This window comes from Ciconia boyciana, chromosome 3 (assembly GCF_034638445.1).
Source record: "Ciconia boyciana chromosome 3, ASM3463844v1, whole genome shotgun sequence".
Lineage (NCBI taxonomy): Eukaryota > Metazoa > Chordata > Aves > Ciconiiformes > Ciconiidae > Ciconia > Ciconia boyciana.
The window spans coordinates 71882525-71896033 of NC_132936.1; the positions used below are offsets into that span (position 1 = coordinate 71882525).

Consider the following 13509-nt stretch of genomic DNA (forward strand, 5'->3'; position numbering starts at 1 on the left):
TTAGTCCTGCTGCCAAAACACTTGATGTGACAATCGAAGTCCCACACTGACTTAGCATTCCTCAGTGACAGAGCTTGTAGGAGCACTAAATTCTGGCACTTGCTGTTGAAAGGCAGGTGATGAAAAATTATGAATATCCTGCTACAGTTTTGTGATACAAGGAACATATTACTACAAAAACTGCCCTGAATTTTCATTCTTTTTAATCCAAGTTATTTTGGAGTTATTTCTTGCTATTTCTTGTTAACTTAAGAATTTTCTCCTTTATTTTGTATAATTATCCCATGTTTGCTCTGTTTCCAAAAAGGCATTAAAAAAAGCATAAATTAGATCAAAGATACAATAGTAGTTTGATGGCTTCCACAATAAGAAAATAAAAATCAAAGATGTAAAAGAATAAAATGGATTTATTTGTTCAAATTAAGGAATCACTGCTATTTGAAGAGATTAATCATGTATAAAATGTGGAGGAAAAACAGCCAGTTATGGAATGGTGCCTCAGAGAAAAGAAATATAGTTGTAAAGATACAGACTTTCTCCAATTCTCCAATAAATAGGTAGAATACAGTAATTTATAGTGCAGTACAGTCTGATTTGGCATTCTTCTTATTGCACTGTTGTCAGTAAGAGACAGGCAACTGAAAGTGGTCAGCTGCAATTTCCAGTCATGTAAACAAACAAAATACAAAGAAAGAGGGTCATAAATGAAACTGTCACCATTATGGGGAAGAGTAGGTGAAATGTCTTGAAAGAAGCCTAGAGGAAGGATGGTACACTTTGCCTAGCCCTGCTTCACATTGTAATTTGCAAGGGCTAGCTCATTAAAGCCAGTGAAAGTGTTTCACTGATCACACTGAGCTTTGAATGAAGCCTTCATTCAGAGTTACTGTTGCTGTGAACCTCCCAATGGCAAGACTACCTTAGTGTCTTAAGCGTGTCCTCAAAGGCAGTTTGCATGCTCAAAGTAAAATACAGTCTTGCAGTCTGTGGACCACCATACCTTTCAGAATTACTTTTAAAAGAAACAGTCAGAAGTGTGATTCAGTTCTGATTACTTTCTCATTGTATATTGCTATTTCTTGATCATTTGTGTTTATTTTTTAGTGGATATGTAAGTGTTCTGGGTGTATGAAATTATAGTATCACTCATACTTTTGGTAAGAATATAAAGAAATTTGTGTGTTACATTTTCACCTGAACAGCAGTGATGTCACTGTTCATGCTTTCATTTTAAAAGACAACAGGTTAATGCAATCTTTTTTTTTTTTTTTGTATGATACTGATATTCCTAACTGAACTGCAGTAGTTATAATAGAGGGAGATATGAAGTGCTTTATAGTGAGGGAGAGAATAGTGAATGGAGCTGCGTATATCTACAAACTCCGTGTGTGTTGTACAAGAACCTTGAGAACCTTGGTGCACTTTATTTGTTCCAAACACCACTGGCTTATTGCCGCTAGTAAGCCCACTGGAGACAAATACAGTATGTGTATGACAAAAACCTCTTGGATCTTCATAGGCAGAAATTAATTTATGCAGTGGATGGATGGAGCTGTAGTTGACCTGAGTAGCACTGCAGGAACAACAGGTGGTTTAGGTTTACTGATGGGTAGCCACTGGGTGGAGCATCCTGACTCCTCCCCTGTTTCATATAGTCCTGATGTTGTTGCAAGTCACTTTTTCTTTCATATTCTTTAGGCAAGTTGGAATTGAAATCAAAGATTTTGGACAAAGTTGGAGGAGTGGTGTTGCATTTCATTCCGTTATTCATGCTATCCGCCCAGATTTAGTGGACATGCAGAAAGTGAGGGGAAGGTCAAATAGAGAAAACCTGGAAGAAGCCTTCACACTCGCAGAAGCAGAACTAGGAATTCCAAGGCTCCTTGATCCAGAAGGTACCTCATGCATAGTTGAAAAAAGTTTGAACTACTTGCATGGGTTAATTCAGATGTGCTATTTCATAGCGTTTAGACATTTAAACAGCATTTTGTGCCATTCAGCTAAAAATTAATTTACCGTGTTCTATACTTGTCTAGATGTGGATGTTGACAAGCCAGATGAAAAGTCTGTCATGACCTATGTAGCCCAGTTTTTGAAGTACTATCCTGATCCTCATCATACAGTCACTGATGTGCAGGACAATGATGTAAGTTTCTCTTGCATAATTATACGAATCAGTTTATCATGAGGGGGGCCTTATAAATACATTTTATAGTTCTCTTATAGTTTATTATGTTTCCTTTTGATGAGCAGTTCAAGTGAAAAGCAAGCACAATAAGAAAATTGGGAAAGATTAGCTGAGAATAAGGGAACCAGTGTTGCAGATGTTTACTAGTAGATGGAGAAAATAGAATGGTGATCCTACAGAGATTTTCCTCTTTTCAGCAGTAGGAGCCAAAAAGAACACAAACAATCATTGTAGATAGTAGCAAACCAGTGGATCCTAAAGTTCCCTAAGAGGTTTTCAAGCATAACACCAATGAGATTGCAATAATTTGTTACCTGAAGCAATGCGCCACTTCTGTTTCTATCACACTGAGTTTCTGGATAAGAACAAGAATAGTCCAACAGATTGCTTAGGCATAGTCTTGGGGCTTTTAGGCTCAGGAGGCAGTTACAATTTTGATACAGGTTTCTTTCTATTGCACAGTGATGTTTGACTATTCGCTCTAAGGAATTGTTTTCAGTCATGTTTTTTTCTTGTTTTTTTGTTTTGTGTATGCTCTAGTGCATTGGCTTTGCACTAGAATGGCTATACTCAGTGATGCCAAGTGATCATGACTCACTTCCTAATCCTGATCATTTGCTTTCTTCCTGGCAAACACAGGAAACACTGCTGAGAAAATCTGCTCAGCCCCAGCAAGAGAGAAAGAGGAAGCACTTTTTATTTGTGTTTCTTTGCATTCCCTACAGAGCTATAGGAGAGCTTTGAAAGGAGTGAATCTCCTTCCTTATGGCTATGTGTGGCTAAGGAAGCTGTAGCTTTGCTGTCTGATTCCAGTGCCTGAGCACTGGAATTTTTTGTTTTCCTTGCTGCAACATTGGTCTGAGGACATACGTGTGCTGATGCCACAGCATTCCACTGAGCAATGGGGCTGCTGAAGCAGAGGGAGTGAGCACTGAAGCCTCATGCTGTGGCCTGTGGCAGGCTAAGGCAGCCCCGTCTTCTCCATACCATGGCACACAATGCAGTGTCTGCTGCCAACAGCCTCGGCCAAGTCTCCTGCCTGTGCTGGGGTTGGATTTTGAGGAACAGCCTCACCACCTTCTCCTGAGCTTTATGCAGAGACAATGCAGGAGAATGCAGGACTCAGCCACTCCACACTCTGCCTGCCTCTGGCTGTACCCACAAGAGATGATAGCACATGAGCTGTGAAAGGGAAACTGCTGAGTTGCCTCCAGAATTCCCAGTGAATTACTAGGAAGTGAAACAGCACAAATTCATCAGTTTGACCTGCTTAGCTCAAGATCACTTCCTCTTCCTAGATATTGCTAAGATATTCCAGTAGCAATCCAGGTGAATTTTGGTAGAACTGCTGGTCCCCTGCACATCACACTGCAGAAATCAGTAACTTCCAGACTTTGAGAAAAAAGTAAGAGTTTGACATTGCGCTAAATTTCTAATGTCATTATTCTTCTTTTCCTTGAGGCAGAACTATATTCCTTCTCACACCCCTGATGGAGTGCCTGGCAGTTTGAGACAAACTCCACTTCTCCAGTGGAGTCTCCAGTCAAGAATAGCAATGGGCCCCTCAATTTTTTCTGACACAAATTCTGCTATTCCATCTCTGGAGAAATTCTCATCCCTATCAGGCACCTGTGTCCTCTATACCTCACTCCCTTGTCCTGTCCACCATAACTTCCAATTCCGTCGCCTCTGGTCATGGTACAAATGATGACCACATGGCATGTGATAGGTTGATGGGAAAGAGATCTGGATGGATCCAGGCCAGTAAGCAATGCACAAAAAGTCCAGGACCCCAAGTAGTCACTGGCCCTGAAGCAGTGAAATACACAGAAAAAACAGCACAATGCTTTCATCTGTTTGGGACTGGATAGATATAAGCTCTCAAATGGCTAAATTTTTGGCACACTTTGGTCTTTTATCACTATAAACTTTTGTATTTCTGTCATATATCACAGAGAGAGGCTTATTTTGCCCTCAGCTGCTTTACTTAAAATATTTCAGGGAGAATTTGTCAACAGATAATCAAATTTCTCATACTCAGAACTTGCATTTTAAGATATTTGATCTGTTCTCAAGAAAATCATAATGCTAGGTTTGGCAGACTATCATATACAAATTCCAACAAATGTTAGGACCTTAGTTTACACAGTTCTGGAGGGGGAGGGGAAGAAGCCCGGAGTTACTGCAGTTGATCCTGTTGACTGCAGGATACCTAGATGAAACAAGATATCCAGATAATCCTTGGCAAAATAAGAGTGTCATTCATATTACATGATACTTATGGAGAGATTCTAGTGCTGAAAAAAAAAAAATCCAACAATTCAGTTTAAAAATATACAGGCATAAGTATTGCATTCCATATCTATACAGGATTTGAAGGGAAAATTGAAAAAAAAATCTCAATCAAATGTTTCAAAATCAAGTATCTTGTGGAGTTTTTTTCACCGAGCACTTTCACATCTTTTAGCCCAAATTCTTAGTTGCATATGGGTTGGTGAAAATTAGGGAAAGGATCATTTAAATCACCAGGTTAAGTAAGGCTATCACAACAGCAGATCCAAATTGATCCAGCAGGTCAAGGGAGGTTGCCAACCAGTGAGGACACACTTGGAGCATTGTGTCCAGCTCTAGGCTCCTCAGTATCAGAGACCTGGACATATTGGAGAGAGTCCAACAAAGGGCCACAAGGATGATGAAGGGACTGGAGCATCTCTCCTATGAAGAGAGGCTGAGAGAGCTGGAGCTGTTCAGCCTGGAGAAAAGAAGGCTCAGGGGGGTCTTATCAATGTGTATAAATACCTGAAGGGAGGGTGCAAAGATGATGGAGCCAGACTCTTTTCAGTGGTGCCCAGTGACAGGACCAGAGGCAATGGGCACAAATTGAAACACAGGAGGTTCCCTCTGAACATCAGGAAATGCTTTTTCACTGTGAGGGTGACTGAGCACTGGGACAAGTTGCCCAGAGAGGTGTGTCCATCATTGGAGATATTCAAAAGCCATCTGGACATTGTCCTGGGCAACTGGCTGTAGATGTCACTGCTTGAGCAGGGGGATTGGGCCAGATGACCTCCAGAGGTCCCTTTCAACCTCAACCATTCTGTGATTCTGCAATTCTGTAATAATATTTAAGAGCATAGTTGATATCTTTAAGATTTTTTTTAATGAAACAGCTACAGTAGAGGTCTTGTCATGCAAGAGGAATGCTCTTTTCTAAACGGCATCATACAAGAATGGAGATTTAAATTCCTTTTAAAAAAACCCAGTAGATTCTGTTTATAAGAGCAAGAACTATTTTCTTTAGTACTTAAAATATTCATGAACTTATCACTTTGCAAATTTAAGGGAAATCTTTTTTGATAGAAGTAACTTCTTGGAATCATAGTATGGCAACTGATTTTCTTGACCACAGAAGCCATTTAAGTGCCTTTTTAAACTCCTTTCTGCACCCATGGTTATTCGATATTCACCTTGCTAGTTAATTGTCTGGAAAAAATGTAAAGGAAAGAGTACTTATTTTCTGAGTGCACAGCGTTGGCAGTGAATCAGATAAGAGATATTTATGTGACTATATAATCCATTTAGATTGAAAATTCATTTATTCTTTTTCAAGAAGAGTTGTCCACAGGTTCTGTTCTAAGTATAGAAACATATGCAAAATCAGACCAAACATGTAAGATTGGTTCATTTTAAAACAGCCCTTTTGTGTTTTGTGGAAACCATGTAAGTGAATTGGATGCCCTTGTGAACACCATAGCTAACAGTGCAAGGTAGAACAGTATCTATTGCCTCTTTCTTCCCTCTTACTGACCTGGCATATCCATGTCCATCATAAAGCTTTCCTAAGGAATTTTGTAGTATTTGGTTAGTTTAGTTATTTAGGACAGGATTAATCCATCTTTAAGAACCTAAAAGCTAGGTACTTACACTCCACCTGTAATCAGCAAGAGATAGACACTTTTCCAGATGGCATCTTTCTTAAGATGGTGTCCTAAATAAACCATCTTCTGGAAGTTCATGTTCCATAGCATTTCAACAGAGTTAAAACTGCCTCAGATGAATCCTTCCCTTAGGTAATGATAGATAAAATGTTGTTGTAGTTGATTAAAAAGAAATCCAGACATGCTTGATATTTTTGTGACTGGTATAACCTCCCTGTTCTTAGCCTTTCTGTCTTCCCCCAAAGTCTAGTACAAGGAAATAAGTATCACAGAACGGTAGAATACAGGTACCTGGGAGACATAACCTTGCAAGACTCTCATCCCTTAAATTCCTGGTGTACTCTTAATTTCTTGTTTTCTAAAATTAAGCACTTTTAGTGTATTCCATTTGACCTGTTTTAAGTGCCTGCTGTAGAATGACATGAGTTGGGCAGTAGATGCTCGATGCAACTGTTTTTTTCTATCTGTCAAAAAGAACTGAAAGAGTGACTAACTAACTCAGTTGCAGATGCCTACATTTAGTTAAAAGAGTCTTACTTCAGAGCAGAGTGTGTCTGGGTGGTTTTTGATGGGGGCGGCGCAGGGGGTGTGGAAGGATTTCTAACCCTCTCCCCCTGCCCTCCAGCCAACTCAGCTGCCACTGTGTTTCCTCAGGATGTGTTGTCCACACAAATTCCTATTCATCTTCCCTCCTGATTCAGTGCTCAGTTTATAAGGAATTTGCATTGGAAGAAGTAGAGTAATGATTGAAGCTTATCCCTTATTTGTGGTCCGAGGGAACAGCTATTTGCATGTGCATTTCCAGAATTAAAAGGTATCTGATATGTCATGCATGCACCAGCTATGCACATATGTGAACTTGTGTAGTCAACACATCTCAAAGAATCACAGTTACTCTAAGGTAAGTATTTTTCCAGATAAAGTGAATCATGTAGTGACTAGTAATCTGGAAATCAGATCTAATATGAAAAATACTTCACTAGATATGATACAGACACATGAACTTAATAATATTTTAAGTATATCTTGTATTCTTGTATTCTTACACGTGTGGCTCTTTTATTGTTCTCTCTGGACTTTCTGTCTGCTTTGTTTTATTTTGTTTGCTTCTTCTTTTTTTTTTTTTTTTCTCCTTGTTGTCCCATTTGTTTCATATTGCTAGGAACTTCAAGCAGTCCCAACTTTTGTCATTTCTTTTATGAAATTTAAGGTAAGGGTAATATGCTCCAGAAGAATTGCTTGAATTGGACCTTTCATGCTTGTTACCTGTTTTTATCCTGCACTTATTTGACTTCAGATTTTTGGTGGTTTTACGTACATTGGTTTGCTAGCCTTACGTTAATCTTTCAAAAAAAGCAAATAGATGAACATAATGAGTCTAAGTCAACCTTCTTATATGAGCTGATCCTAACAGCCTAATGCTTAATTTTGCAACTAATTTCACAGAAATATTATAGAAAAGCAAGTCAACTTTCCTATAATAAATCTCAGACTATGCTTATGGTTTTCTTAAATATAGATATAAACATGAAAAAATAGATTCTAGATCAATGTTTCTATTAATCTAATCTCATTTTAGATGGATATTTTTGTATGTCTTTAGGTTTATAGCATAGATACTAGATTGTATATATGATTGTGCAAGTGATATATGTGGACTGTATGTGGGAAGGAGACAGCATTCATGTGTAATTGCATGATATGCACTGCTCCTTTTTTCACATAAATTATGTTGTTTTTAAAAATATACTTTTTTAATCATCTTGGACATTTAGATGCTTATAATTGTCTAGTATTAATGGAGAGAAGTTCAGAAATCTAACATGGAGTATTTCAAATGAACATTCAGAGGTGGAACTGGAAGACTGCAGAAGTGAATATATTGTGAAACAACTAACAGGTGTCACTGCAGTCAGTCACTAGTGTTTATAGTTTGACCTGATCCAATTAATTACCTTGCTTCCACACTCATTTTTGTGCGGTTTGTTTTTTTTTTTAATATCTAAATAGTAGGTTATTTTCAAGTAAGTATGATCAAGGGTTCATCTCATATCATATAATCTCATATCTAACTAGTGATATATGTTGAAGTGAAAATTAATACTGGTAGCAGAATTATTCCCATCTTCTCAATCCATTCAAGCAAGTTTGGGGAGCTTTAATGGGACCTTGTTGTACATTCTTAGCCTTACACAGCTCCAGTTCATTGCTGCTTAAGTTACTGAAGATTTGAAGTGGTAAAAGCTCTGTTAATTTCTTTATCTTGGTATAAATTTAACTGTAGAGGAAGCACTCTCCTTCAAAGTATTTCTGATGTAAAGGCTTTATTTTCTTGTGCTCTGATGAACAAGTAATTCAGAAGATAATCCTGTCACCTCCAACATCTTTATGCCAGCAGAGTTCCTCAATGTAAGAGGAATTTCCTGAGCAGCAACTGCAAAAATAACTTTCTGAGCTCTTCCAGTGATTTACTGTCTACTTTTACAGATAGGCATTAATAGCTCATCCCTGAAGATGATGCTTGGCTCAGCATTCACCATGCATCTGTGATACTGTTGTCAGTGGACATGTTTTAGTAACACTGTCGTGGTTTAGCCCCAGTTGGCAAATAAGCCCCACACAGCCGCTCGCTCACTCCCCCCCGGTGGGATGGGGGAGAGAATCAGAAGAGTAAAAGTGAGAAAACTCGTGGGTTGAGATAAAGACAGTTTAATAGGGAAAGCAAAAGCTGCGCACGCAAGCAAAGCAAAACAAGGAATTCATTCACTACTTCCCATGGGCAGGCAGGTGTTCAGCCATCTCCAGGAAAGCAGGGCTCCATCACACGTAACGGTGACTTGGGAAGACAAACGCCATCACTCCAAATGTCCCCCCTTCCTTCTTCTTCCCCCAGCTTTATATACTGAGCATGATGTTGTATGGTATGGAATACCTCTTTGGTCAGTTTGGATCAACTATCCTGGCTGTGTTCCCTCCCAGCTGCTTCTGCACCTGGCAGAGCATGGGAAGCTGAAAAGTCCTTGACTGGTGCAGCAACTAAAACATCCCTGTGTTATCAACACTGTTTTCAGCACAAATCCAAAACATAGCCCCATACCAGCCACTATAAAGAAAGTTAACTCTATCTCAGCTGAAACCAGGACAAACACATAGACACATACACATCCAGTAACACATATATACAAGCCAGTTTTCAAAATGAATAGCATAATTAATTGAATTAGTGTATAAACATTTTTAAAGGGACTTGATTTTCTCAGCACATAGGCAATACCATAGTCCAACATCCCTGAAAAACAGGTGACTTAATTTTTTTAGATTTAAAAGTTCATATTTGAAAATTCTATCCTGCCTGTGCCTGAGAATTTGAACAGTTCACCTGGTGTATAATTACATATTAGAGAACTCAACAAAGTACTCCTTTTCCAGTCCATAATTAAATTTCTCATGAAACACAGATGTGTATTTTTAGCTCTTCAAACACCAAAGTATTCTATATTATGTAATTTTCAAATTAACTCTGGCATATCAGTTAATAAAATAATGTTTTGACTTTGAGTCTGGGCTGAAAACTTTCTTTCTAAATTTAAATTGTACCCCCTTATCATATTGGAACTCATAAACACTTTTCTCTACTTACCTTCTTTGATGTTCTTTGGCAATTGAGTGCTCCAGTTCTGTTCACCTCTGCAAATCAGTGAATATTCATAAAATGGTGTTAGGGTAAATTAGTACTTTAAAATGCTGTTTGGAAGTAGCATGCAGAAAATAAGTGGCTTAAATAAATTGAAATAAATGTGATCAGAGTTCAATGATCCTCATACTGGAGAAAGCACAAATAGTTCTAATTATCCTAGATAACTTTTCTTTGATGGTTTATGTTTTGATCTGTATGCTACTTCAGATGTGCAGGCTTTAGAAAATAGTTTACATATCTGTAAGAATATCCATTTGGTATTTTTTTGCTAAGAGTAAGAACCACTAGGCACTAATGAAAGTCTTGTTTTAAGAATGATAGCTCTGTAAACCTGGGGGGTGTTGGTGACAGGTGCCTTGGTATCTAAGTGAATCTTTTATGTTGGTTACCTGAACTGAGACTTTAAAATGCTTTTGTGTCAACCAAGGACCACAGAACCAAGTTTACAGGTGATAAGTGATGCGCTGAACTGGAAACCTGTGAAAATATGTGGATAAATAAATAAAATGCTTATCATGCATTGTTGCACAGTGTCTTTAACAGTATTCAGTTAGGCGGTTACTGAAACACCTAAATCTTCTACAATTAAGCAAAGTAAACACATAATTGTCTAACTAAATAGTAAAAAAAATCACAGAAGACTCAATGCCACCTGTTAACTTTATCTTTTCACTTAATGTCAGAGAAATGGTATGTGATTTAAGAGAGGTGTGGCTGTTCCTGTGTTCTTTATCTTCAGGTACCATAGAAGTGTTCTTGATACCAGTGATATTCTATTTCAAAAAGATTTGGTCAGAGCCAGTTTTAGCCATTATTAAATTTTTAAGCTATGTTGACAGGAATCTTACAAAATATTTATTTTGCTCACATTGCTGTATGAACAGTTGCAGCCACACAGATGTTTGTCTTGCAAAGACTTACCTTAAGGAGGTGCTTCTCAGCAATCAGAATGTGAGCCATAGAGGAATAAAAGCCAGTGTTTTACAAAACTGAATTTATAGTATGAAGGAAAAGTAATATACACAACATTGTGACACACTTACTCTCTTCCTGTCTTCAAGAATACCTTACTTAAAGTTTCAGTTAGTAGGTTTGTTACAGGACTTTCAATCCATTAAGATGCATAGTTCAGTATTGCCTTTATGGAGCTGACAGCTAAATACTAATAGGGATCTCAATAGTCTTGCTAAAGTTATAACTTCTGATGAATGGAGTGCATTTAATACCAAAGTTCTTTTTTTGATGGCTGAATGAGTTAAGAATTCTCTCTTATATTCTTCTACTCATAGGGGAGTAGTCCTGGCTTTGCTGTTTATCTCAAAGAATCTTGATGTTATTTTTCCACACACAGAGACAACTATCAGACCAGAAGAGTAGGAATTTTATTCTCCTTCTCTATATTTAAATGATTTGAGAAGTTGGAAGCACTAGGAGTTTTGGCTTCTTGGGACACTATGTGCAGTCAAGGAAATCCCAGCATTACAAATAGCTGGAGCAGGGAAGTGTCATATCTGTCCTATACTGTTTCTCAAGTACCATACCAACTTTTGGTGAGTGTCAGAACACAGGAGCGTGAGCTATAGTGGACTTTGTTCCAGCACAGCTGCTCTAATATCATGTTAACCTCGCTGCATCTACCCAGCTAAGAATTTACCTAGCAAGTTAACATAATACCTGTGATATTTGCACAATCTGTTGTGCAAATTCTGTCCAAACAACTACCACTATTTTGAGTAGAGGATCAGTAAGAGAATTAGTAGAAATACATCAAAGAAGGGTTTCTTTCCTATCTGAGGATCCTGTCCTTTCCTCAGCTGAAACGAAGCAATAGCTCTCTGCTTTTAATATTATTAACAGAAGTTATATTTTACATATTTGAGGCAGCTTTTAAAGAAAGGAACCATAATTGGCTCCTTTCACAGGTTAAGATCTTTTCTTAAAAGAAAATAAGTTGTTTCTTAAATACAGTCAGTGGCTATTCTATTTTATCAGATGGTCCAGTTTTTCTTCTCTCATGTAATGCTTGAAACTTAATTACCCATTTTAGGTGATTAACTCATATGATGTGGTGTTGCATTTGTTCTGTGTAGTAGATCTGTTTCTGACAAATTTTACAGTAATATGGCTTCTTTGGTTTCAAAGAGTAGCTTCTGATTAACAGCCAGCACATATGGTTCATTGGTTGGAAATCTCAGATAGACACTTATATCCTACTTGATTAGCCTGCTTACACAGTGCACAAAAAACCATTCTGTTTGCTAACCTTCTCATATAACATGCTCACAGACCTGAGATTTCCTATTAATATTTTTCTATTCACTGCCAGGTCACTGAATTTTGCAAAGAACTTTGCAGCCTTGCAAAGCACCAGTGCCATGACAGACTGAAGTGTTAAAGCAAAACTGTAAAACAAATATGCTGTTCTTCAAAGCCATAAAATGGCATGGAAGGAAAATAAACTGAATACAATTGGGTTTTCCTTCTTTCTTTTCATTTTCCTTTTTAAAACATTCTCTATCAAAATATTTTGCCAACTTCTGAACTTGGAGCTTGATGTCAAGGATTGCCCTGAAGCCACTCAGAAAATAACTTTTTTTCAGCAATAGCAGACCAGATAATAAAATGGTGGTAAAACATGATAAAATCCTCTCTTCTTTCAGCTCAATTAACTTTTACTGAAAATTGACTCTGCAAATACGTGGAAGACTAAAATTAGCTGTTGAGCTGTATTTAAAGGACTTTGTGTTAATTCAATATCAGATGAGAACTGCAAGTAATATCTCTGACACTGCAATGTCCCAAATTGTCGTGATTTCACCACTGTAAGACTCATGTCTAGATGCTGATTTCTGCTCTTATACTCAGGAAGTGCTTTTCAGGTAGACTGTATGAAGATAAGTGATGAGAGAATTGGGCCCAGATGTTCCGTTGGCTTTCACTACAACTAATGACCTTGACTTGCTAGAGAGATGTTAGTTTCTGGACTATATCTGACACCTCTACTAATAGGCTGCAATGGTGTTTTGTGTGTGTGATTGTACTAAATCATAGAAGGAAGACAGACTGATGCTGAGAGACCTGAAAGTGTGGGCAGAACAATTTGAAAGAGACATAGCCCGAGCACAGGTGGCAGAAGCAAGCTTACAGGAGAAATTCCAGGTAAGCAGTACAGAAAATTTTGTACTATAAGACATTATTGTCATCATTATGTGTAACATGTACTGCAGTATTTTTTTGCAATCTCTATATACACAAGTCAATATACTGTAGCTTAAAGAAATAAGGACACAAACTGTCTTTCCTTTTATTGGTGGAGGAATTATAATTTCAGCTCCAGCTTTGCTACGTAGAAGAGTGCACAGATGGTTTGCCTAACACAGAGCTTTTTCTAGCAGTGTGAAGAAGGACTGTCCTAGTTAGAAGTGAGCATGTGTCTGTACAGTCCTTCCAGATCCTGCATGATATAGCTCAGATGGGAGGTATGACTAAAGGCTGGATGAGGTGACAGGTGGAGAGGACAAGGCTTAGAGCTTCATTTTTAACCCCTCTCTCAAAGGTTAATGTCTAAATCGGCAATATAAATTTTGGCCTAAATTTTCTCCTGAAGCTCAGCTGTTCTCTAAAAGCAGCCACTGGCTGTCCCAAGTAGCACTTAATCCATTTGCTAGTTTATCTGATCAATTATT

At 37.9% G+C, this 13509-nt stretch overlaps 1 protein-coding gene across 1 annotated transcript in view; it reads left to right on the forward strand.

The window, feature by feature from the left end:
- SYNE1 (spectrin repeat containing nuclear envelope protein 1) overlaps nt 1–13509 on the forward strand; it is a 270199-nt gene that overhangs the window by 22455 nt on the left and 234235 nt on the right. Inside the window, exons 8-10 of the mRNA XM_072856086.1 lie at nt 1699–1895; nt 2037–2146; nt 12875–12982. Of these exons, the coding sequence (XP_072712187.1) occupies nt 1699–1895; nt 2037–2146; nt 12875–12982 (415 nt within the window). The remainder of the gene's footprint in view (nt 1–1698; nt 1896–2036; nt 2147–12874; nt 12983–13509) is intronic.